Below are 27,048 nucleotides of genomic sequence, written 5' to 3'. Positions count from 1 at the left end.
TCCAAGTACAAAGTTTATTACAAGGATGTTAATAACAGTAATAGTAAAATAAAAAGAGGGGTGGGGGCTCTGATTCTTGGTTTTCAGAGCCAAACACGAGTTTAGGCTTCAGTCCTGATTAAGGCAGAACCCAGCACGGCTCTGGAGGGCACAGGGAGCCCCTGGCCTTCTCCATCAGAAGGTAGTGAAGACAAAGAAGCCATGCTCCCCTCAGAAACAGAAGGCAGTGATGCCAAATGCCAAAGAAGCAGATTAAAACAAAGCCTGTAGTCCACGCACCTAAACCTCATCTCCAAAAGCCTTGTTCCTAACGCATATTACAACTGGCCTGAACACTTTAGCAAAGTTCCTCCATGCACCCTAGAGCCCAAATTCTAGAGTGGGGATGGGCAGGACACACGAGAGGTTACCCCCAAGGTCCCAAATTCAGGCCACCACAGGACGAGCATCACCTCACTGGTGGGACCAGCTTTCCAGAACCTTCCCTCTTTCCCACCAGGACCCCACAGCACCATGAAGCGACGGTGACAGTATGTCAAAAGATGAAGCCCTGGTGGGGCGAGGGGCCCTAATGTACACTTCTGTGCTGTCAAAGGCAGCAGCTAAAGCTGAAACATTCTCAACAGCCTCCCTGCCAACCCTCCCTCAAACCCCTAAACTCCCACAGCACAATCTCAAAAGACACAAAATGGCCATAACCTAGAAAACGTTAAAATCTGAAAGGTTGCCCCTGCCCACAGAGCCCGAGGGGCAGGGCTGCACCATGACAAGTCGTGCGGAGAAGATGGAACCAGCGCGCGAGTTCTCTATAGACGCTTGTTACTCCTCCTCCTCTTCTGCATCCCCAGCTCCCTGCTGCTTGGGGGTTTTTGCCTGCTGGACAACAGAACACAAACAAGGTTTATGCAGACAGAAAGAAAGCAACAGTCCTCCTGAAGAGCGCCAGAAGTGCCAGGCTTCTATGGAGCCTCCTCCTCAGGAGCCAGAGCGCAGTCCTTCAGCCACCATCAGCCTGAGGCCCCGCAGCTTCTCTGACTTGAAGAACCACACCAGCCCACCCACCGGAGTCCTCACTGAGCTTTACGGGCTGGATCCCACTCACCTTTGCAGTTCTGCTGCGGTAGCTGGCAGCTGTGGGGGTGACCCGGGAGTTCCTGCCACCTTCACTCCTACTGCTGAAAGAGAAGGATTGGAAACTCATTCCTGAGATGCCCCTGAGCCAAAGTCAGGAAACTCAGGACAGAAACAGCTGGAGCCAGACAAAAGCAGCTCTCCAGAAGATAAAACTAATGAATAAAAAAACCACAGAGGGACTTTCTTGGTGGCTCTGTGGTAAAGAAGTCGCCTACCAATGCAGGAAGACGCAGGTTCTATCCCTGGTCCAGGAAGATCCCACATGCCTCAGACCAACCAAGCCAGTACACCACAACTACCAAGCCCGGGAGACACAACTACTGAGCCCACGTGCCACAACTGCTGAAGCCTGCGCGCCTAGAGCTTGTGCTCCTTTAACAGGAGACGCCACTGCAGTGAGAAGCCCGCCTGCTCACTGCAACTAGAGAAATGCCTGTGCAGCAGTGAAGACCCAGCACAGCCAAAAATAAATAAAAAACCACAGAGAGCAAAAGGACATTATGAATCAGGCCATGATACAAGCAAAATCCACACTTCCATTCTCCTGAGCTACCCCCAAGCTCTCCTCCCAAGCAATGTTTCTTACCTTGCTCCATATCTCCCTGAAGGCCCACGGGGGAAAGAGGGCACAAGGTTTTCTGGGTAGAGACTCCGAGCAGGGTAAGCTGCTGGGATGTGGCCAGGAGCCAGAGCCCCATTATGGCTGTTTCGACTGCGCCCCCGGACACCCTGGCTGTCTAAGTTGTTGAGCTTCAGAGCGCGAGGAGGGCTCGGCTGGCACCCAGGCCTGGGGCCTGATGTGGATGTAGACAGGCGGTTAGGAGGAGCTGTCGTATTGTTAGGGGGTCGGCTAGAGGGGAGAAGGTAGGTGGGCCCTTTAGCCATTTCCTGCTTGAGATCATTCATGTAACCAGAAGACAGGTCTCCTGAGAAGAGAAAAGAGCACTAGCTTCAGGGGAAAGGCTGCTCTTGGTGCTGGATTCAAGGCAAGAACAAAAGAGCCTGGGTAAAAGATGACCGCCTCGCCCCTAAAGGATGCTGAAACCCTTGTCTGCAGGACAGGTTGAGAACATCAATCCGCACCGTACACTTCCCACCTAAGTCCTCACTAACTAGTCAACAACGGCGCATAAGCAAACTTTGACAAATCACCTCTAACTGGCTTTGGGTTTCTAATAGTGACTGGGTTTCAAAAACAGTTTACTTGCCTAGTCTCGAGACTGTAAGAATACTGAGGCTAATTCTGATCACCCTACTCTAGGTGAGCATATTTCAACTAGAAGCAGGGGCCCAGGGCAGCCACAGTGAGGTGTGAAAATTACCTCCCAGTCATCCACTAAGTGTACCGACAGGGACTGGCAGCTGAATAAGCATTGATGCTAAGCATATCTCATGGCTGTCCCCAAAGCAGCCGAGTCTAACCCGGTACCACAACTAGCCCCAAGGGAGTCCTAAGAGAGCTTGTACTGCGCTTGCTATTTTGGGGTGCAGGTGAACTCTGTTAAGAGTAGCTGATGAGAAGTGCAGCCTTGGCGCACCCCTGGCCCATACCCTGGTGTCGGACACGCCTCTTGGGCAGTTCTGGTGAGGTCTCTCGAGGCTGGAGATCCTGGCTAGGGATTCCCTCCGACACGTGGTTGTTTGCTGTGGCTGGGCGTTGGTCACACTGGTCCTAACAAGAAAAACCAGACTTAGTACCCAGTCATTCCTATGAGACGAAGCCCTGGGAGGAAAGAACACCAGGCTGGCGGTAAACACCTGATGGTGGGTAGGAGGGTGGCCTCGTGGTGTCGATGGGACAGGATGACTTTGACAACCACCGAGAGGAAGGGCCTGGGAGCAAGAGGAAGCGATCTGGAGCAGAGCAATCGTTCCTACTAGCACTGAATGATCAGGAAGATCAGGAAGCACTCTCTGGTCTGTGCAGGTATGAAGGAAGGGCAGATCCTGGGAGCCCAGAAAGGTCTGCCTACATTTTGACCACAGAGTACTGGCACCGCTGCTTATTTTGTGGTCTCCCCTAGGAGACAACAAGCAGTTAACTTATCTACTGCTTGATCCAAAGGCACAAGTGTTTATTTCAGAAATGAAATGTGTGGTGTTCTAGCAGTAGCTCTATGGCATCAATTACAGAAATGCCCCTGAAATACCTTCAGTGTTCACTCCCATAACAAACAAGACTGGGCAGAAAACATATCTTCCACTAAGACGCTGGAATCCCAGACTGTGAAAGCTGAAAAAGGACTTCAGATCATCCAGTCTAATTCCCTCATTCACAGGCATCCCCCGTGAGGGGCTGGGACCCACCAGAGGCCAACCGTAAGGGCAAAGCTAGAATCAGATTCCAGATTCCTGGAATGCAAGATACAAATGCCATCCAAACAGGAAGAACACACATGGTCAAAAGCAGAAACTGTTAGGGACCTCAGGGAAACTCCTTAACCCTATGGCCTCCATACCCGCTTACCTGGAGTCCTGGCTCCTGGAGCTGCAGCTCGTGATACAATGGTTTCCATGCCAGAAGGCAGGGAAAGTCCAAAGGCCTGAGGTTCTGTGTATCTCAGCTCACAAAACAGGACACGGCCAGTAGTCAGATCAGGTATGCATGCAACTTCAAGGCCAGAGAGGCATTCTCCGCTCTGAAAGCCTCAGGTTCACTCCCAGAGGATCAAGGGGACAAGAGAAGTGCCCGGGTCCTCGGGGACTCTCACCTGGTGATGGAACAGCACCTCCTCTTCCAGCTGGACCCCACAGAATTCACATGGGATGACAACACTGTCCTCCACGGGAGCAGAGCTGCTGAAGCCCATCAGAGACTCAAACTGGCCACCTGCAGACTCTCGCATCAGCTTCTGGAAGATAGCGTCAGGGTCCTCCACCCCTCGGGGCGAAGTGCTGCCCACACTGAGCGGAGGTAAGGCACATGAAGGGTTACAGCTTGTCTGTCTCAAAAAAACACAGGTTAAAACAAACAAACAAACAAAAAAACAGAAGTTAAGGAACAAACTAAATTCTGAAAATATTTTCAGGAAGTCACAACATTTTCATAATGCTTAATAAATATTTGGGAAAAGGACTAAAAAGGGTCAGGGGAACACAGATGAAACACTCACTCTGCTTTTACTTTAAACATTTCTGTACTGTTTTAATTTTTTAAGTGTGTTTTTATGTGATTATTCTCTCTAAATTAATTTGAAAAGCTTCAAGATTCTTTCCACAGACATACAGTAAGAGAGGCTCATATATTCTTTGTTATCCCTGTGAATGGATTTTCTTATGTTACTCCCAAACCAAATACTAGATGTATTCAAATGCTGTATTGTTCCACATATGGGGGAATGCGTGTTCCACCCAGAGCACAGGGACCACTTACTAGCCATGGAAGTACCAGACTAGGTCAAACCAAATCAGAAAGTAAGAATGTTGAGAGGGAAAGGCGCTCCCTCCCCCATTGGAGCCGCTCTTCCAGCACAAAGGCTATTCCCTAATCCTTCCTAAAGGGCACAGGAACTTTCAGTCATTCAAAAACTACCTGACACCTTTCATACACCGCGTATTAAGAGATTCAGAAACCAAGAAAACCCAGAACCTGTCCTCTAGGAACTCCAGCTAGTGGTACAGACCAGCAGGGGGTCAGCCGGCCACCCCACAGGGTGAGGGTGACAGGCTGAGAGAGACATGGGCACAGGACGTCTGGGGAGCACACAGACGGGACCTCTGGCCTAGCTGTCAGAGCACTCCCCAGGGTACTTTCCTGAGAGTCGTGTCTGAACCAAGTTTGTGAGCAAGGGGTCTGTGTGGCTGGGTGTTGTTAAGCAGACAGGGGTAAAATGCCACACATGTCCAGGCAGAAAAAGTAAAGTGCAAAACAGAGCCCTGGCCCTCCCAGGAACTGCAGGGACTTCAGGGCTCCTGTAAATCAAAAGTGGCATGAGATGAGAGCTGATTACAAGATGGTCTCAAGAGACATACAGTATCTCCACAGGATGGAGGCAGCAACTGAGCCTGCTGGCATGAACGTTACTTTGCCCAGAGAGAATGAGGCCGAATTCTCACACCCACATGTGAGTCACACACAATTACTACTGGATTTTCCCTGGCAGCTCAGTAGTTAGGACTCCATGCTTTCACTAGCGGCCAAGGGTGCCAATTCAATCCCTAGTTGGGGAACTAAGATTCCACATGCTGTGCAGTACAGCCCAAAAAACCAAAATACTTAAAAAAAGAAAAAGAAAAAAACACAGTTGCTCCTCTCATCACAAGAGTTGTATCAGTTTGCTCAAGATTTCATGTGTTCTGCAACACCAATATGGCCTGCACACGTTCTTCCTTAAAGCTTAAAGCCCTCAAGTAACTCACAACCCACCTGATGGTCAATCAGCAGTTCCTCTGGATAGAGCTCCTCACAAAATTCACAAGGCAACATGGTCTCGTCAACTGCACCTAGGTATCAGGCCACACAGACTCCAGGTGAAAACCACACTCAATTCAACCTTTTATACCCCTTAGGAGGGGTGGACAGGAAAATCTGATTTCCTTAAAACTATTAAATATGAAGACAAAATATATTTTCAGACCCAAACAGAGTCTTTATAATCAACAGATACTTGCAGTAGAACTTATAATGTACCTCAGGAAGAAATGTATCCTAAAAGGAAATTTGAAGAAGCAAGGAAGCAGGGGTGAGCCAAGAAAATGGTGAACACGTAATACACAAAATGATAAATGTGAGCGTATAAGCAGGAAGACTCTACCTCAGGGTGTTAAAAGGAGCACACCAGAGAGCACTGACACCCGTCAGTGGCATTTAAGTCACAAAGGAACAATCCACATTCTAAGCTTGCCGTGTTACCCGAGAGAAGTGTGAGGAGGCGGACTACATTTAGACTTTATTAAGTTAAATCAGTATGTTGAAATTTCCAGGGCAACTACTACAAGAGAATATAAGTTCCAAACCATTCATTCATGCAGGATCTGGAAAGATCCGACATGAGTGAATGAAACATGCAAACAAAGAAAAAAGTCAATAAAGCAATCTAAGAAATGACCAGGAAAGGAGAAAGTAAACTACACTGAATCCAGAGTCTTCATTTGTCACAACTATGCTATTAAAATTTTACTTTCTTCACCAATCTAAATGCTCAAGTCTGAGCCCTGGTTGGGGAACTAAGATCCCACACGCCATGCAGCTTGGCCAAAGAAAAAGAAAGACTCAAACAAATATCTGGATCCAGGACCAATTCCTATTCTCTCTAAATCAACAAAATGTTCAAAGTTAATCCTACTGTCCTTAAGGTCATTATTCTTACAGTGACATGAAGAAAAACCACAACTGAGAGCTGCCTAATTTTCAGGTCCCTAAAATCTTACAAGTTGAGCATTTTAAATATGACATGCCTTTCTCAAACGTATTGTTCTCTAAACAAGAGACCCAAAGGGTGATTCACTGCTCATAATCCAACTTTTATTTTTAAAAACTTAGTTTTAACCCAATGACACTAAAAAAAAAAATTGGTTTTAAATGGGGGTGGGGGGACCAAAGTTCTCTACAGGTGAAGGACAACTAATAAATACAGAACAGAGGAGAAAGATACAAAAATTATCATTTTACAACTGCCATAATAATACTTGATTCAAGCAAGAAACAGCAATAAATACTAAAACTGCTGGATAAGATTATGAGTATCCTGTTCCCCAGCAATCTAGAAACAGCATCCTACACACAGCTAATATGAAGCAAAAAGGCTACCTGCACAATGGAGATACCTGACAGACTCCACTCTAACAAACAGGATGAACTGACATCTTGAGAAAGACACGGCATGGCCAGTATAGCACTCCTGCCAAAACTATAACATGAACTTACACATGGGAAAATAATCAGACACATCTTAATTGAGAAAGAAGTCTACAAAACAGCAGGCCTGGACTCTTCAAAAATGCCAAAGAAAGAAAAGAGGAGGAGAGGTGCTTCCCTAGTGGTACAGTGGCTAAGAATTCACCTATCAATACGGTGGACACAGGTTTGATCCCTGGCCCAGGAAGACCCCACGTGCGGCTGAGCAACTAAACCTGTGCACCACAACTACTGAAGCCCACGCACCACAGGAGGCGCTCCTGCTGTGAGAAGCCCACATGCCGCACTACAGAGCGGCCCCTGCTCGCTGCAACGAGACAGCCCACACAGCAACAAAGACCCAGCACAGCCACAGATAAATAGATTTTTTAAAAAGAGGGAGAGGGTAGGAAACCAAACTAAAAGAACCCAGAAAGAACTAAATGTATAATGCATAATCCTGGATTTCAAAAACAAAATTAAAAAGCTCTAAAGGACACTATGTATAAGCAAGGAGCTTCCTGAAAGTGGTATCTGTATTGTGCTCACACGGGAGAATGCCCTTGTTCTCAAGACGTACACCTTAAGACCACTTAGGGATAAAATGTCATGTCGGCAACTTACTCTCAAATGGCTCAGGGGAAAGAAATACAAAGATAAGTGGAAATACTAAAACTCATGAATATAAATGAGGGGCATATATTAATAGATAGTCACTGTACTTACTATTCTTGACAATCTTTTAAAAAGAGTTGAGAAAAGCAAATAAATGAAATTTAAAAAAAACATTCTATCTCATGAAAAACTTGCAATCTTATACAAATTGTGACAAATAGAGGCTAGTGGAGAAAAAACAAACACACCCCTGATGTCATTCAGAGCGCTGGGACCTTCACGGGACTGGTCTGCCTCATATATGACCCTCCAGAAGTCCTGCTCTGCCAAGGTGGGGGCCTGGCCTTCATTCTGCAGACTTAGGGCCAACATGAAGTCCAAATTTGCACTGTCTTCACCACGCTCTTTGGGGGTCTGCCGGCTTCTATTCCTTTCCTGCCTTTCTTGTTCTTCCACTGAGGGGGGGAAAAAAGACAACAACTAGTATTTAAGAAATGTTAGATATGCTGCCATCCCTTAGTTCAAGCCCAGGCCTAGCAAATATTCAAGGTTTTCAGGAATCTGTGCAGGAACAAAAGAGGCCCAGCCCTACAGTGCTCACAGGAATCCAAACATTAAGAATGCCATGATAAAAGGCTCAATTATTATTCTAATTGTTTTACTAGTAAGTAATATGAATGAGCTGTAACTATGAAACAGGCACTGTGCTATGCATTTTACATGTATTTTCTATTCAGACAGGAAAAAGTCTGCCTGTAATGTGGGAGACCAGGGTTCAATCCCTGGGTCGGGAAGATCCCCTGGAAAAGGGCATGGCAACCCACTCCAGTATTCTTGCCTGAAAAATCCCATGGACCAAGGAACCGGTGGGCTACAGTCCATGGGATCAAGAGTCTGACACAACTCAGCGACTTAACACACTTTTGCATGATAGCAGAATGGTTTAAAGCATGGGGTCAGACAGCCTGAATTCAAACCCCAGCTCTAACACTTACCTACCCTCAAAAAACTATTCTGAGAACTAAATGAATTAATACAAGTAAAGAAAGTGAAGTCGCTCAGTCGTGTCTTTGCAACCCCATGGACTGTAGCCTACCAGGCTCCTCCATCCATGGGATTCTCCAGGCAAGAATACTGGAGTGGGTTGCCATTTCCTTCTCCAGGGGATCTTCCCGACCCAGGGATCGAACTTGGGTCTCCCGCACTCCAGGCAGAAGCTTTAACCGCTGAGCCGCCAGGGAAGCCCTGTAAAGCACTCTGTAAATGCCTTTAGGCACACAAGGGTACACTAGTAATGTCACCTGTGAACAGCAGTCACCCAACAATAATCCAATAGCAAAGATCCAAAAGCAAACTTTCTATAGGAAAGTTAAGTATGAAGAATACTTAACCTGTTACAGTCAGGTTTCTATAATTAAGATCTATCTGGTTCCAAAGCCCTGTTCCCATTTGCCCAGATCCTGATACCATTCCAGGTTTCTACTCCCAGACACAACTCACATAGATTATTCTGAATTGGAAACTGGGCTGTCATGCTCCTTTGGTTGGTGGTTCTACTTTGGAAAAGGTCTGATTCAAAGGCTCTCAGGGGCCTTCGAGGGAGCCTCATGGGTGGGTCCAGAGCCTCAATCTGTCTGAGCTGGGACGCAATCCAGATCCTATCTGGACCCCAAGATTCATCATACGCATTAGGTGGCATGGCAGCCTCGACTCTCTTTTCCTCCACATCTCTCCCACACACTTCAGGGTGAGTCTTCAGATCTTTCACCAGGACATTGCGCCCACAGGTGCCACATAACTCCGTCCGGGCACCACAGTAATCTTCATGGTCCTTTAGTTTGAGAACAGAAAGTTCCAGATCACAGTGCTGGCAAAGGGCAAGCCGTAGAGGACACTCAGTCTCCTGCAAAACAGAATAATGAGGCAGTTAATATTCCTAAGAGAGGTCATGCTGTCGCATAGGGCAAGGAAAGCAAAAAGTATTTACAAACATATTCTCTTCCAACCCTAGCTTTGCCTGCCATGGTTTTCTATATTTAAAAGTCACAGCTTCCCTCTTTGTCCCGCCACCAGATTCTACAAAGGGAAAGAAAATCTTATGAGGAAACTATTCACTACTTACAGCCACCCTGTCATCTTGTGTACACATTACAAAGGAACCCAAAATCAGCCAGCCAAGTCCAGGGGCAAACAGCAAAAGCAGAGCAATTCCCATATGCTTGTCAGAGCCCCCCCCTGCCCCAGACCAATTTCCCCTTACTGCTGCTGCTACTGCTGCTAAGTCGCTTCAGTCATGTCCGACTCTGTGCAACCCCATAGACGGCAGCCCACCAGGCTCCCCCGTCCCTGGGATTCTCCAGGCAAGAACACTGGAGTAGGTTACCATTTCCTTCTCCAATACATGAAAGTGAAAAGTGAAAGTGAAGTCGCTCAGTCGTGTCCAACTCTGTGTGACCCCATGGACTGCAGCCTTCCAGGCTCCTCCATCCATGGGATTTTCCAGGCAAGAGTACTGGAGTGGGGTGCCATTGCCTTCTCCTTCCCCTTACTACTCTGATTTAAGTACCTGGCAATGAGGAAAAGTGATTGTCCTTTAGAAAGACACTGACTTTTTTAATCTGCACATTTGTATATAGCACTGGCTTTATTTTTTGTTCTTTTTAAAATATGTATTTATTCATTTATTTATTTGGCTACACCGGGTCTTTGTTGCTACACACAGGATCTTTAGTTGCTGCATATGGGATCTAGTTCCCTGACCAGGGATTGAACCTGGGCACCCTACATTGGGAGTGGAGTCTTAGCCACTGGACCACCAGGAAAGTCACAATATTACCTTTAAACTAACCAAATAAATCAAGAATCATCAACAAAGGGATTTCCCTGGCCTAATAAAATGTAGGTCAAATGCTTAGAAAAAAAAATGAAAGAGTGCCAAATTCTTTATAAGATGTTTATCTCTGAGCTTTGGGGTCTTGAAGTAGTTGTTTTTATATTTTCCAAATTTTCTACATTGACTATGAATCACCTTTCAAAATTATAAATTAATAAGTTAATAGCTTTTTTCAGGTACATAGAATGAAATGCACAAATCATAAGTACATACCTTAATGAATTTTTACATATATATATACACACTCCTGCATGACCACCAACTAAACAGTTGTTGGGATTTATTAGTTGGTGAATATGTTTATGTTCATTCAAAATATATACATACACATACACACACACATACACACACACACACACATACATATATATGGACTTCCCTGGTGGCTCAGATGGTTAAAGCATCTGCCTGCAATTCAGGAGACATGGGTTTGATCTCTAGGTCGGGAAGATCCCCTGAAGAAGGAAATGGCAACCCACTCCAGTATTCTTGCCTGGAGAATCCCACGGACAGAGGAGCCTGGTGGGCTACAGTCCATGGCGTTGCAAAGTCACGACTGAGTGACTTCACATACACACATATATATAGGGCTTCCCTGGTGGTCAGGTGGTGGAGAATCCCCCTGCCAATGCAAAGAACACAGATTCGACCCCTGGTCCAGGAAGATCCCAAGTACCTTAAGGCAACTGAGCCCATGGGCCGCAACTACTGAAGCGGGCAAGTCCTAGAGTCTATGCTCCAAAAGAGAAGCCCCGGCAGTAAGGAGCCTGCACGCCACAAGAGAGCAGCTCCCACTCACCACAACTAGAGAAAGCCAAAGTGCAGCAACAAAGACCCAGCACAGCCAAAAATTAATTAAAACAAAAAAAAAACACACTTATCCAACTATGCCCAATTTTATCTCAACTAGAGACCAAATGATACCATGTTCTCTCTTGTCAAATGCTGAGAATTTGTTTGGGTGTAAACAGCATGTCACCCAAGCGATCAAGAAGTCAAAATGGAATTAGAAGATGGAAGGCAGGCTGTGTGCTAAAGAGGCTGTACCACACTGGCCATCCCAGGCTTGGTTTAGCACTCGGTGAGCCTGCCAACAGTCAAACCCCAGCAGGAAGGACTCAGTTCCAAAGGCTCTGGGGCTTGAGCCTGAGGCACAGCAGCCGTGCAGTCAGATCTGGCAGCAGACAGTCGAAGTCTCAAGTAGGCTCAAACAGGCTTTGAGAGGCAGTGTGCCTGGCGCTGGCGGAGAACAAAGACTCCACAAGACTGGCTTTCTGCTCTGCAGGCGGCTCTGTAATCTCAACAGGACTGGCCCCATGGTAATTCCCTTCACGGTACAGGGAAACTAACCTCGTGCTTCTTTAGCTGCCTTTTCTCCAACTTCTTGTTACACTTGCAGGTCACCTAGGGTAAGAAGCAAGAATCAGTAAATGGGCTTTGTGACAACACGCTCGCTTGCTGTTACACAACAGCAAGTCTACTCCGCTTCTAAACATCTGAGCGCGTGGTGGTTCACCTGACAATGTTCTGTAGCCATGTGCGTCTCCATGTCACATTTGGGAAATGGTTCCTTGCAGACAGGACACACACCAATGTTCCTTTGACAGTGGATCTCATGGATGGTAAAGTTAAACACAGGAATTTCTTTTTTGCTACAGAAATAGATCAAAGAAAAAGGCAAGAATTACTGACATCTATGCCCAGAGGAATCACAGGGAAATCTGTCTGGTCCAATCTTCAGACTCCATTACTTCTCTTTAGTGAGGACCTAACAAATAAGCTCTGTGTCTGTTACTGCCCCTGCTTTCCAAGAATTAACTCCTGAAGGTTTTCAGTCTTTCATGCAACACTGAGTTCTCAGTGCTGTGCACAACCTCTAAAAGCTCAGCCTCACTTTCTAGATGTCAGAGTTCATCACAACCAACAGCATGAAGTCAGATGCCACGAGGAGCTAGCTGAGCTAGGCTTTTCCAAAACCATCCATGCTCCAAAGCACAACGATCCACTCCAAGATTATTTTTTTAAAACAAATTTAAAAAATGTATATCTACCATTTACTTTCAGTCTCAGCTACCTTTAATCACATTAGATTTTATGCCACTAAAGTCAAACCAAAAAGGGCAAATGCCAGCTTTGCAACTGTCAGTGGGGAAGGGATCCCGTCCCCTTTATGTCTCACATGTCTTTCAAAGCAGGCTGGACATGAACTGGGAACAAGCTCTCTGGTTGGTATAAACTTTACTGCAGAAATGTACCAAAAGGAAATCCTGAATCCCTTCCCCCAGAGCACATATACACTCAAACTAGAGGCACATAACATTCAAAGGCCTTCCTTTTACTCATTCGGTTATGACCATTAGAAATCTCCAACTTCATTCTAACTAAAGGAAACATTAAAAGAATGTACCTGTAAGTATGTCACCTAGGATAAATTTTCAGAAAACAAAAAACACTGAACAGGATAAATACAGACAGTTACACAACAAATCTATAATAACCTGTTTCACCTCTGAAGCTGAATACTACAGAGACCTTCTCCCACAAAAGGTTGCAGATTATTTCTCTTTTATAGTTTTCATCTTCAGACATAGTCTAAGAAACATTTCAAAGTAGGATGACAGGTGTGCCTCCAGCTAGTCATACTCCCAATCTGAAGGACTAAGACACCAAAAAAAAAATGTAAATTCATTTCATCCAAAGGTAGAACCATCAAGGCATGTACCTTGATGTCACCTGTACCCTAGTCATCGAGGCAGCTCTCAAAACAAAACTGGAAGGGGATGCAGAGTAATAATCAAGTGTGAGAGATGGGAAGAAAACTCAGATGAATAAGAGGGAAACTACCAATGCTTTGACACCCTCAACGTGCCCTATTTTACCAAAATTCCCAGCTTTCCAAGGAAATTGTCAGTTTTAAATTAATTCAGCTTAAGTTTTTCAAAACTGAAGAATATTAAAATATATAGTGGAAGGAGCTATAAATCAAAGTTATCATCTAAATCTATTTAATAAATATTAAAATTAGTAAATCCTACTATTAAAGATGTTATGAAACTAGTACTCTTAACAGATTGCTGGTGGTAGTATAAAACCACTGTTTTTAAACAGTCTAAAACTGCATTTCTATTTCTAGGACCATTAGCAGTTAAAGTGTGTTTAATAAAACAAAGACCCTGTCATTAAATTACTTGTTAAAGACCAGTAATTCCACTCTTGGGATTATGAAGATTTTCATTAGTATCATAAAACGGTAAAAAACTGAAAACCATTAAAAATACCTAAACTATAAGGCAACAGTTAAATACTGTATACCAACAAAGCGCAGGAAGCAAAGCCATATCCTGATTGCAAATCCTGTGTGCACAGATGCCACGAAAAATTAAAGCTAGCAATTACCTCTTACAGTGCTGAGAGTCTAGATTCTTTTTTCGTAATTTTGACAACAATTTTCTTTAAACGGCCAAAGTCAAGAAAATAAATGTCTGGTCTTTACAGGGCTCTTCAGGACAATCTACTGACACAGAGCATTCATTCTACATGTATAATGCCACTAAAAACTTTAGGATTAAAAAATATTAAGGACCATGACATAAAGAAGCAAGAATCAAAAGCAGTTGTCAGGTAAGATCACAGAGCATTTACAATGTCACCTTTTGGGAAACCTTGAAAGAAGATAAAAGACAATTGAAGTAATTACACAAAATGGTTGCCTGATAGTTACTTTTTTTAAAATTTAGCTGCCAAGGTAGTTCCACCAAAAGTTCTAAAGAGAGACAAAATACTAATATAAAACTTGCCTCCTACCTACAGATAAAATTAAGATGTAAATGAGAACACATTCAAGTCTAGATAAAACTGCTAAAAGCCCCAAGAAAGAACTAGCCAAGTTAGAGATGAAATTTCATTTTCCAAGGTTTCCAGAAAATGGAAATTTTATTTTCCAAGGTTTCCAGAAAAATCCCCAGCAAGCTTCCAAATGACATAGAACCATGCAAAAATAAGAAGTCAAAGTCTTCTAACACTGAAGCTTCTGTTTTTGAGACTCAAACTCTCCCATCAACAGACAAAACAATAAAAAAACAGGTAACATGCAAAAAAAAAAAACCACCTTCAATCACAACAAACTATTCTTTTTCCTGGCCCAGGAGGTTTAACTGCAGCGCATACTCTGATGAGCATCTTAACTTTTCTTAGGGAACAACAGGAATATGGCTCTAAAGACAGAATTTTAAAACCTGGAATTTAAATAGGGCTACTTAGATGGGAGGATTGTACTGGCTTGGTCAGGTTTCCATGCTAATCTGTCTTTTTTCTTTAAATTGCTTTGGCTTTGAATAACTTTGTTTTCATTAGCTTTCCATTAACTTACCCTTTCTTTTTAAAAAAAAAAAGTCCCTTAGCACAGGGACATTTATATACTGTCTTAGGTTTGAGATTCCTTCAAAATGTAGTGGACTGAAAAAATAAGAATCTCTTAACTGATGTTAAAGCCAATATGTCTCTTTCTTTCTAAAAACACCATGTTTTCTTATGATTATTTGTATAATTGATTATTACACTTGCATCAGAAACTGTACACATAAAACCTAAACAGAGCTAAAATAGTTTTTTTAAAAGGTGAAAGGGACAGTGGCACAGTACCAAAAAAATACCCTATAAGGCAAGACATCCTGACAGAAATAAAATCTTAATTTCATGCAGGGAAAAAATATTGTGACCAGCAGTGGCTCTGACTGTATCCTAGAGTTGAGGAGAAAGCAAAAGGCAATTAAAAAAAAAAAAGAAAGAAAAAACTTTATCAGGCTCATCTTTCAACAGCCTGTCCTACCACAATTTGGTAAGTTAAATATAGCACAGGTAGTTCTGCTTTGCTTTTTTCTTTTATTTTCAGTAAGGGAACTTGAATATCCCTAAAATGCCAAGTTCTTGAGAAAGTCCAACCAGAAATCAGCTGATTACAAGCTGCACTCCTAGGTTTCATTTCAGCAGAAAAAGAGTTGCCCTTTCTTGTCACTCTTGTCAGTTAAAAACACGAATATAAGGAAGCTTGACATTCAAGTCTGGACCCAGTCCTTCTACTAACAGTTCTGGAATCATGCAGGACTGCTGAAAGACTTTGACTCAAGTTTTTTTTTTAAGCAATGGAACATTCTTTCAGTAAAATCCTTTACAAAAACAGCTGAGCTGTTCTGCTGTACACACAGAGCCAAGTGCACACCAAACCATGATCCCCTTCAACCTCAAGACAGCCGCTGCAACCACTCAGGGAGGTCCTCGCAGCACACTTTGAAAAACACTGCTCTAGTCCAAACATTTCATTATATTTTTATTATCTTTAAAAAACATATGATATTTTTCAGGAAGACAAAAAACAAATTCCTGAACCTATAGGTCAGAAAAGTGAGGATTCAAAGGAGTCAAGTGACTTGCCAAAAGTTATTAACTAATTCACAGTAGGAACCAGACTCCTAACTCCCATCTCCATCCCATCAGTCTTGTCACTGCTCTATGCTACCTAAACCAATCACCCCTTGTGGAATTTCTAAAACAGGCACTTTTATCCAAAATGGTTTAAAAAAACTTTAATCCCATATACTTGCATGACATGTTATATGTCATGGCTCCAATTTTAACCTGCCAACTACTAAATCAACTGTTTACAGAACTGTCCTCATTCCAATAATATTTCTTCGATTTCTTACCAATTGTCACACAGTCGAGTGTCCTGGTCATTTAGAAATTCAGCCATCTTGAGCTGTTCCTAAAAAACAACAAAGGAAGAAGTAGGATCTTTCCATTTCATTTTTGTTTTAAGAATGACCACACACACACACACACACAACAGTGCACAGAAAATGTCACCAAAGCCAGTTCAGTTCATTTAATATGCAACAAACTTGGGTCTGATTGTTTTCATTTTAAAATAACTTGACTTGCAGGGCTTCCCTGGTGGTTCAGTGGTGAAGAATCCGCCTGCCAATGAGGGAGACATGGGTTTGATCCCCAGTCTGGGAAGATCCCACACGCCAGAGCAATTAAGCCCTCGTGCCACAACTACTGAGCTTGTGTTCTAGAGCCCGGGAACAGCAACAAGAGAAGCCACCACAGTGAGAAGCCCGCACACCACAACTAAAGAGTGCCCCCGCTCTCTGCCAACTACAGCAAAGCCCACAGAGCAGTGAAGACCCAGAACAGCCAAAAATAAATAATTAACAACAAATAAAAACAATTTGACTTGCAAAAACAGCACAAAGAACTCCCACATATCTCTCACCCAGTACATCATAAATAACAATAGTAAAATTACCAAAGGGCAGGAAACTAACACTAATACAATACTAACAACTAATCCACAAATAGTTAATTTCACAAATCATGCACTAATACCCTTTCTTGGGTTCAGGATGCAATCCAGAGTCAAATATTGCATTTATTTGTTACTTCTCCTTAATCATCTTTGATCAGGGATATTTTTTCAGTCATTCTTTTTTTTTTTTTTTTTTGACCAAGCAGCATGCAGGATCTTAGTTCCCCAACTAGGAACCAAATCCCCAACCCATGCCTCCTGTAGTGGAGGAACGGAGCCCTAACCACTAGACTGCCAGCAATTCCTTTAGTCTTTCATCCTGCATGACCTTGTTAAATGTACTGGCTAGTTATTTTGTAGAATATCCTTCAAGTTGATGTTTTCCTGTGCTTAATACATTTTTGACAAAAATACCACAGAAGTGATGTTGTGCTCATCTCAGGGCATTATATCAGAAACCACATGATGTCAACAGTCATTATTACAGATGATGCTAACTTTGATCACTTCATTGAAATAGTGTCTGCCAGATTTTGCCACTATGAAGTCTTTGCTTCTTTCTAAACAAGATGTTAATGCAGAAAGCAAAGTTTTGGCAACTTTAATACCAGTATTTACAATACTCAGATTACCCCTTTCCGTGACGCAAAAATGGTCTAAAATACTGCCTTAGTAGGGTTCTTGAATGGTTTACACCTTTCCAAATTAACACTATTCAAAACACCTACTCGTTCATTCAACATAATTAAGACCGTGTGCCACTTGTACCCTAGTCCTAACAATACAAAATAACAAAATATATTGTCCAATCTCTAACACAACAACAATTTAGTGATAGGGGAAAATAAGCAAAGAAACTGAGGAGTATTTTGATGTTAAATTTAAGTAGACAAGTGGAGACTGAATGAAGGGAATCTACTCTAGATAAGGGTGGTCAGGGAAGACATTTCTGAGGACATGACATATTTTAAAAAAAGATCTGAAGCACAAGGATCCATCCATGCAGAGGAAGATAAGAGGATGGAATAGAGAAAAACCCATTCAGGCACTGGGCCTAACAGGCAATGAGAGAAAGTACAGGTAGATCTGGAAGAGCATAATGAAAAAGGGGAATGATTCAAGCTCTTATCCTGTAGGACAGAAAAGAATACTGGATTATTTTCCAGGTTCAGTGATAAACCACAGAAGAGTTTTAAACTAGGCAGTGACAAGATTAACGACATCCACTCTGATGTGATGTAAACTAGTGACAGGAAGCACCTATCTATGAAAATAAACCATGTTCCCAAAAGGGGTAAGCCTGATAACTTTTCTTACGGCCGTCTGACTGATCCTAGGCATGCTGTATTCCATCCCACCAAAGCCAGGGTCAGAGCCTCTTAAGAGTCAAGTACCCGGTTCTCTAGCTTCAAGGGGGTTGGGGTGGCACGCAGGGCTCGGAGTTGGTCCCCTCTGAGGGTCAATTCTGCTTCTGCCGTTCAGCAGATGTGTGATTTAACCTCTCTGGGCCTTCGGATTCCTCACGCAGAAAAGGTCACTGGGAGGAGTAAAGGAGCGAATGCATGGAAGCGCTTTGGTAGATCAAGTTTCCTTCAAACCTTAGAAGGAAGCCCCTCTTAGGCGAAGGCCAGGACTCCCAGGACTTCCTTGTGCCCGAGATGGGTGGGGACACCACCGCAGGGTCCACACCCCAGAAGGCAGTTTCCCGAGGGGGAGGGGTGATACCAGATGGGGAATGGAGAGGGCACCAGAGCTACGCCAATCGTAACTGACATTTACCGGCTGTTTCCTGATGGCTCAGTCGGTAAAGAATCTGCCTGCAGTGCAGGTAGACCCGGGTTCGATGGCTGTGTGTTGGATAGATTCCCTGGAGAAGGAAATGGTAACCCACTCCAGTATTCTTGCCTGGAGAATCCCATGGACACAGGGGCCTGGTGGGCTGCAGTCCATGGGGTCGCAAAGAGTCGAGCACGACTGAGCGACTAACACTACTGATGGCTAAACGCTTTTACATGGACAATCTTTTCATCCAGACCACAATCCGAAGTGGTGAAAAAGTCATCACCCCCATTTCAGAGACCGCGCATGAGGAAATCCGGGGAAGACAGCTGCTGCACGGTTCTGAGTCGGGGCCTCGAACCCGGGTCCGTCAGCTAACAGCCCACGCCAGGCCACCCGCGGCCCCCTCTCAGGTTGGCCGCTCGGGACTCCGGCCCCGCCCCGCCCCGCCCCGCCCGGGGCGCGGTGCCCACCGCGCGCTCCGAACTACGGCCGACTCCCAGCCCCGCGGGGCCAAGGCCTGGAAGGGGCGGTACCCCCGGGAGCTGTCGAGGCTCCGCTTAAGAGGAGCAAGAACGGCCTTTCCCACTGGCCAAGACAGACACTGCGACGCGGGCATCTTTTTTTTTTTTTTACGAGAAATCCCGCGATCCCAGGGGCCCACAAAAGCCCACCCTCGGGATGCCGGCCTCCTCCCGAAACTGGAGGCCGCAGGAGGTTCCCTAGACGCTGGCCACCGCTTCTCTCACCTGGGACGAGAAGAGACACGCCAAGCCAATCCGCTAAGCCGCCGACACTGAGCCTCTACGGTGAGCCCCCGCGACTGAACAACGGCCCCCGAAGCCGCCTCACCACTTCCGACCGTCACGGAGGAGCGCGCCCATTGGCCAGGAGCGGACCCGACTCTCTGTCCATTGGACGGCACCGTTGTCGTTCTCAGAGCCCCTCCTTCTGCGTGCCGATTGGCTCCGCAGGGCTCCGCGGGGGCGTGTTCCTAGGAGTCCCAACCCCTGCACATCTGGAAGGAGCAGCAGAGACCTGAGCTGTGAGCCTAGATCTAAGACCCTGCAGTTCTTCCTGGCACATGCTAATAATATTTGCATGAATAAACTCTGTACAAACATTACTAATATTCCTTATATATCAAGATAACTAACGGCATTTGTTCTCTTGTCATGGGCCATTAATACTTATTAGTCATTCTTGTTGCTATTATAATGCCCTCGTGCCAAGACATCTGCAAGGCTCTGCCCATATTTGAGCACTTGGCTCTTTACAGTGGAAGAGCGAGTGCATGACAGGCAGGTTTTAGTTTCAGATTCTCCACTTGCTACCTGAATAGATTCTCTGAATTCCTCCTCCCTCATGAATTATATATATATATATAATAGTTGAATATAGAACATATTATTTACAATATAGCAATTCAAAGTAATGATTTTTTTGCAGATTATAATTGCAAGATATTCATGACATAGTGGTAAGCAGGAGAAGCAGGTCACAAAGTATTGTTTATTTATAACAGGATAGAATGCTTAGCTTAAATGGATCGTAAATTCTCTGTGATTCCCAAGATATAAAGTTCAAAATCAGGCAAAATTAATCTAAGGTGAGAGAAGTTACTATAACGGTTCCCATTTGGAGGGTATGATCTGCAAGAAAATATGAAAAAGATTTCCAAGTACTGAAAGTGTTCTATAACTTGATCTGCAAAGTGGTAAACACATGTACTAATTAGTAAATGGTCAGTAGGCTATACAGTTAGGATATGTTAAAGATAACATACCATTCTATATTGTCCTGCACCTTGACTATTTTTTTTGTAATACTACACATTCAGTCTTGAAGATCTATTCATTTTTAGCTCCTATATCTGAAGCGTCTTTACACTTTTTCAGCAGTCATTCCATTCTATGATGTGCCATGGTTTATTCAACCAGTTCCCTATGGATAGACATTTTGGCTACAAAACGCTTTTTTAAATTTTTATTTATGTATGGCTATTCTGGGTCTTCATTGCTGTGTGGGCTTTTCTCTAGTTGAGGAAAGCAGGGGGATACTGGCTAGTTGCAGTTGCAATGCCCGGACTTCTCCTTGCTGCTGAGCATGGGCTCTAGGCAAATGAGCTCAGTAGTTTCGGTTCCCAGACTCTATAGCACAGGTTCCACAGGTGTGGTGTGGCACACGGGCTTAGTTGCTCTGCATCGTATGGGATCTTCCCAGATCAGGGATCAAACCTATGTTTCCTGCATTGGCTGGAGGATTCTTTACCATTGAGCCACCAAGGAAGCCCCAAAATGCTATTTTTGAATACACCATAACCAATACCTGAAGTCCACAACTACATCAGCACCAGTCTCATTGATTCGCTCAGCACATTTATAGAGGGTACCATATGTGCCAGGCCCCAGATGAGATCCTGGAGCTTTACTGGCAAACAACACGTCAAGCTCCCTGCCTTCCCAGAAGCTTGCCAGGAAGAGAGGCACAATGGAAATGACAATAACTATGATACTGTTGTGGTATAATAAAGAACACAATGTATCTGATTTTTGTTCCTGGCACAGAAAAACCTTGGAATTTCCTGAGCCAATAGGAGCATCTATGTTATGCTAGTGAGGTGACTCAAAGTGAACCCCTAGATAGCTTCAGAATGGTGGACTGGGGACTTCCCCTGATAGTTCAATGGGTAAGACTTCATGCGCTCAATAAAAGGGGCCCCAGGTTCAATTCCTGGTCAGGGAACTAGATCCCACAGGCTACAAATAAGACCGCGCCCAACCTACACAAATAAACATTGAAAAAAAAGAATGGTGGGCTGGTCCCCAGTATAGACCAATCACATTATTAGAGGATTGGAATTTTCCACTTCCAGAGATGGGAGGGGTCTGGAGGCTGAGTTCAATCAGGTGACCAGTGATTTCGTCTATCTTGCCTTTAGTGATGAAACCTCAATAATAACTCTGGCACTTAGGCTAGAGGGAGCTTCTGGATTGGTGAGCCTATTGTGTGCCTGGAGCATGACACACCCTGACTCCACAGGGAGAAGGCACCAAAGCTGCGTGTTGTCCCTCAGGCTGCATCCTGTGTGTCTCTTCATTTGGCTGTTCCTGGTCTCTATCCTTTACAATCAAGCAGTGGTTGTTAGGACTTTCCTGAGTTCTGTGGGTCATTCTGTGCTGTGCTATGCTAAGTCCCTTCAGTCATGTCCAACTCTTTGTAACCCTAGGGACTGTAGCCTGCCAGGCTCCTGTGTCCTTGGGATTCTCCAGGCAAGAATTCTGGAGTGGGTTGCCATGCCCTCCTCCAGGGGATCTTCCCAAACCAAGGATAGAACCCATGTTTCCTGCGGCTCCTGAATTGCAGCCGGATTCTTTACCGCTGAGCCACTGGGGAAGCCTGTGGGTCATTCTAGTGAAAAACCTAAGAGAGTCATGGGAAACCCTAAATTTGAAGCCAGTTGGTCAGAAGTATGGTTGATCTGGGGACCCCTGACGTGTGGCCGGCAGTTGACGTGAGTGCCATCTTGTTGAGGATTAGTAAAATCTGTTTTTCATGCACAGCAATTAACTTCTGACAACACATGTGTACAAGTTTCTCCTCACACTGACAACCAATCCTCCAACCTATTGGTCTTCAGCTGGGTATCCTACAGTTTAATTCAAGACTCACACTAACGACCTGATCCCACAAGTTAACGGCTCAGCCCCACAACACTGCTCCTACTCTCCCAACTTCTGCTGCCAGTCACAAGCCCAGTTTGTCACCATGCTTCTGACCAACCAGCTATGAATGGAAGATTCCACAATTCCCTCCTCGTATTTGATAATTTGCTATATTGGCTCACAGAACTCAGAGAAACACTTCACTCAATTTTCCTGGTTTCTCATAAAGGGTGTTATAAAGGATACAGTTAATTGATCAGCCAGACTAAGAGGTACACAGGGCAAGGTCTGAATGGGTCCCAAGCACAGGAATGTCTGTCCCTGTGGAGTTCAAGTGCGGCACCTTCCTGACATATGGAAACTCCCTGAAGGTCATAGTTTAGAGGTTTTTATGGATGTGAGTTTGAGCAAACTCTGGAAGATAGTGGAGGGCAAAGGAGACTGGAGTGCTGTAGTCCATGGAGTCGCAGAGAGTCAGACTCGACTTAGCGACTGAACAACAACAATGGAGGTTCAATTACACAGGCATGATTGATTAAATCATTGTGGCCATTTGTGATAAACTCAGTATCCAGCCCCGCTCCCTTCTCTAGGAGGTGGGCAAAGGGTGAGACTAAAAATTCTAATGCTCTAGTCACCTGGTTGGTTTATCTGGTAACCAGCTATCTAGGGACCCACCAAGAGTCACCTCATTAGTATAAATTAAACTCAGGTGTGGTTGAAAGGAGCTTATATGAGCAACAAAGAATTATCACCACTAACACTCAGGGAATTTTCCAAGGGTCTCAGAAGCTCTTAGGCCAGGAACTAGGACAAAGACCAAATATTTTATTTCTTATTTTACCACCACGTCACAGGGACTGAGTCTGTTCGTGTTTGGAGGCAGAGGCTAACTCCAGACCTTAGCATCAGAATTGAGTAACTATACCCAGCTGGGGGTGGAACAGAACAGTTACGGTGTAAGACCACCCAAGCCACGGTCAGACGGCTCCTCACTGCAGTGGCTTCTCTTGTGGAGCACAGGCTCTAGGGTGCTCAGGCTTCAGCAGTTGCAGCGCAAGGGCTCAGCAGTTGCTTCAGGGCTCTAGAGCACAGGCTTAATAGTTGTGGCTCACGGGCTTAGTTGTACTGAGGCATGTGGGATCTTGCTAGACCAGGGATCAAACCCATCTCTCTGGCATTGGCAGGGAGATTCTTCACCACTGAGCCACCAGGGAAGCCCAGGTTTCAGAAGTTTGAAACAGATTTTCCCATAGCAGCTGTATTACACTGGTGATTCCAATCTCAAACTGATCTGCGAAATGTTATTCAATTTATAACAAAGCTGTCCCCTAATCCTATGAACTAAACAGAATCCTTTCAACAAAACTCGATTTTCACTAAGTCAACCAGAGTTGGGTTTTGTCTTGTCATTAATAATCTTGTCTGATTAAAAAAAAAAAAACTATAAGAACCTGAATCCTTGAGAATGTATCTCCTTTCCTCCCCTGCCCCACCCCCACACACATATCCTATAGCCACAGCAACAGAAAGGGAATCATTTTTTTCTCTCCTTGAAGCTGCTTTTTTGCCCAAGAGACTTCTAGGAAACTAACTTACACATAGGAATCCTCATGCTGTGTAATTACAAGGATAACTAATACTGTTTTCAGCAATAAAAAATAAACGGACTTGGGACTTCCCAGGTGATCCAGTGGCTAAGACTCCCTACTTCCAAAGCAGAGGGCCCAGGTTCCATCCCTGATTGGGGAACTAGATCCCACATGCCTCAGCTGAGAGCTCATATGCTGCAACTAAAGACCCCGCACGCAGCTATGAAGATGCCCCTCGAGCCGCAACTAAGACCCAGTGCGGTCAAATAAACACATGGACTGTGCTGTGCTAAGTTGCTTCAGCCATGTCTGATTCTTTGGGACTCCATGGACTTTAGCCTGCCCAGGCTCCTCTGTCCATAGAATTCTCCAGGCAAGAATACTAGAGTGGGTTGCCATGCCCTCCTCTAGGGGATCTTCCCGACCCAGGGATCGAATCTGTGTCTCTTATGTTTCCTGCATTGGCAGGCAGGTTCTTTATCACTGGTGCCACCTGGGAAGCCAAATAAATACACAAGTAAAAATAAATATTAAAAGAAAAAAAAATAGACTCAGCCAGCTACTCCAAATCTTTGTGGACTCCTTTGCTGCTCAACCTCACCATGGACTCCTCTGGTTTGCAAATACTGGGGATATCCTGATGCTGCTTGGCTGGGTAAATGTCGTCATGTCCTGCACCCAGCCCCTGTGGAAGGTAAACATTTTCATCAGCAGTGGCCTTTGTGGTGGCCCAGGTGGTGTGGGAGGGGCTTTGGATGTTCTAAGTGGATGCAGTGCAAGGTGTACAACTTGCTGCTGGCGCTGCCCCAGGACCCGCAGGCTACCCGAACCTTCTGCATCATCTCTCTACCTGTGGTCCCGCTCGGCCTGCTGGTCTACCTCCTGGGAGCCAAGTGCACCCCCTGCATGGAGGACAAGGATTCCAAGGCTTGTCTGGTGCTCATCTTCCAGATCATCTTTGTCATCTCAGTGGTCCTGACCCTGATCACCGGGTCCTGGACAGCCCACACCATCATCCGGAACTTCTACAATGCCCTAGTGTCTGAGGCCCAAAAGCGGGAGCTGAGGGCTTCCGTCTACCTGGACTAGGCGACTTCTGGCCTATTGTTGCTCAGTTGGGGGCCACTGTCCTGCACCTGCCCTTCCTAGGGTGGGGGGTCCTAGGGCTCCAGTCATTATATGGCCTGATACTCACCATCAGCCCACACATTTGGAGTCCCTCCAAGTGCCCCACTAAGAATTACATCTAATTTGAGTAGGGAAGTGGGGGTTCCTTTGACAGTGGAGCCCAAACCTTTGAGCTGGAGTCAAGGAGATGGTGATCCATGACAATTTGGGGGCTGTTTTTGCTTTTTATTGGGGGTGGGAGGGTGGTGGTTACTTCATTTGATAATCCACGTGGGCTCTGTTACTGGCTTTTTTCAGCTTTGAATGATGGAGCTAAATGCTTCTGAGTTTCTGTATCACTCTCCACCTTGGACAACCCTATCTTAGAGACCAGCCTGGAGCTCCGGGCCCCATGTGAAGGGTGCTTGCTGTCCAGGTGCTCTCATCCTGCCCCCTGCTGATGCTGGCAGCAGGGCCTCCCTAGGTCTGTGGGAACAAGCCTTCCCTTGCTGGTCAAGCCTCTGGAACCCCCAGGGGCTCTTGAGCCTCACAGAGCCTCCAGAAGAGCAGATGACAAGTTACTGAAGACCCACCTGCATCCATGTCTTCTGATCTCTGGCTCCTGCATCCTGAGTCATGTCCCCCTGTGCTAACCCCTAACCCTCCTGTCCCCAGCCCCTGTGTACATCTGCCCTGTCCTGCCTACACTCACCAGTTTTTACTGAATAAAGCATGTTTTGTTAAGTTAAAAAGAAAAAAAAAAATAGATGGACTTCTGTGGTGGTCCAGTGCTTAAGACTCTGCCTTCCACTGCAAGGGGGTATAGATTCCATCCTTGATTGGGGAACTGAGATCTCGCATTCTGCACAACTTTAACTTCTTACAAATGGGTTACTTTTATAAGCATACACGCATAAAAAGAATCAAAATTTCTCCCTCTTCTCCTGACCGGCACAAAATGTATTGATGAGAGAATCCTAAGTCAGACTTTTATACCTGCTGACTGCTTTGTATGCCTTGTTGGTTGAGTAATCTGGCATAATATAGTTTTCTTTTTTACCCTATTTTTCAGTTTTATGGAAGCCTAATTTACAAACCCAGCAGCCATTTTAAGTGCACAGTGCAGTTTTGACATCTGTAACTATGACTACAATCAAGATAGAGTTCCGATCATTCTTCTCAGTCTACACTGCTCACCCAGACCCTGGCAGCCCATGTGATGCTTTGTATACTTCAGAGTGAAATTTCACAGAAATAGAATCATACAGTATGTCCACTTCTGTGTCCGGTTTCTTTCCCTCAGCATAATGTTTTTGATGTTCACCTGTGCTATTGATCGTATCAATAATATATTCCCTTTTATTGCCTAGTAGCTTTCCATTGAGCTTCCCTTGTGACTCAGTTAGTAAAAAATCCACCAGCAATGTGGGAGACCTGGGTTTGATCTCTGGGTTGGGATGATCTGCTAGAAGAGGGCATGGCAACCCACTCCAGTATTCTTGCCTGGAGAATCCCCATGGAGAGGAGCCTGACGGGCTGCAGTCCATGGGGTCACAAAGAGTCAGACACGACTGAGAGACTCAGCAGCAGCACTAGCTTTTCATTACATGGATACACCACAATTTGTGTTGATAGAATTGATTCCAGTTTTTCACTAATAAAGATAAAGCTGCTAGGAACATTCTGTACAAAGCTTTTGGGAGGACCTATGTTGTTTTTTATTAATTTAAAGCTGAAACTCCAGTACTTTGGCCACCTCATGCGAAGAGTTGACTCATTGGAAAAGACTCTGATGCTGGGAAGGATTGGGGGCAGGAGGAGAAGGGGACGACAGAGGATGAGATGGCTGGATGGCATCACTGACTCGATGGAGGTGAGTCTCAGTGAACTCTGGGAGTTGGTGATGGACAGGGAGGCCTGGCGTGCTGCGATTCACGGGGTTGCAAAGAGTCGGATACAACTGAGCGACTGAACTGAACTGAACTGAACTGATGTTGTTTTTTATTAATTTTTTTTATATTTATTTATTTGGCCACATAGTGTCTTAGTTGCGGCATGTGGGATCTTATTCCCCAACCAGAGATGGAGCCCCAACTGCCTCCTTTCTTTGGGAGCTCAGA

General features: G+C 45.0%; 1 protein-coding gene and 1 pseudogene across 2 annotated transcripts; one reads left to right on the top strand and one right to left on the bottom strand.

Annotated features, from left to right (window-relative positions):
• Nucleotides 1–19,457, bottom strand: TRAFD1 (TRAF-type zinc finger domain containing 1). 2 transcript variants are annotated; one of them, XM_005908962.3, is made up of 12 exons: nt 19,314–19,457; nt 16,181–16,239; nt 11,995–12,130; nt 11,829–11,882; nt 9,086–9,488; nt 7,834–8,040; nt 5,501–5,577; nt 3,846–4,076; nt 2,686–2,806; nt 1,721–2,060; nt 1,103–1,175; nt 1–876 (listed from the first exon to the last, which is right to left on the bottom strand). In XM_005908962.3, the coding sequence occupies exons 2-12, from the start codon at nt 16,225–16,227 to the stop codon at nt 820–822; spliced, it is 1,746 nt and encodes a 581-aa protein (XP_005909024.2). In that variant the 5' UTR covers nt 16,228–16,239; nt 19,314–19,457; the 3' UTR covers nt 1–819. The 2 variants fall into 2 exon arrangements, with proteins under 2 accessions (XP_005909024.2, XP_005909025.2); XM_005908963.3 differs by having other exon boundaries at nt 1–873.
• A 4,966-nt stretch (nt 19,458–24,423) lies between these two features.
• On the top strand, nt 24,424–25,071 carry LOC102265100 (claudin-6-like; annotated as a pseudogene).
• The last annotated feature ends 1,977 nt before the right edge of the window (nt 25,072–27,048 follow it).

The sequence above is a fragment of the Bos mutus genome, chromosome 17 (genome assembly GCF_027580195.1).
Source record: "Bos mutus isolate GX-2022 chromosome 17, NWIPB_WYAK_1.1, whole genome shotgun sequence".
NCBI classification, from domain to species: Eukaryota; Metazoa; Chordata; class Mammalia; order Artiodactyla; family Bovidae; genus Bos; species Bos mutus.
Note: the sequence above shows the minus strand (reverse complement) of the source record. Positions and strands in the feature narration are given on the sequence as shown.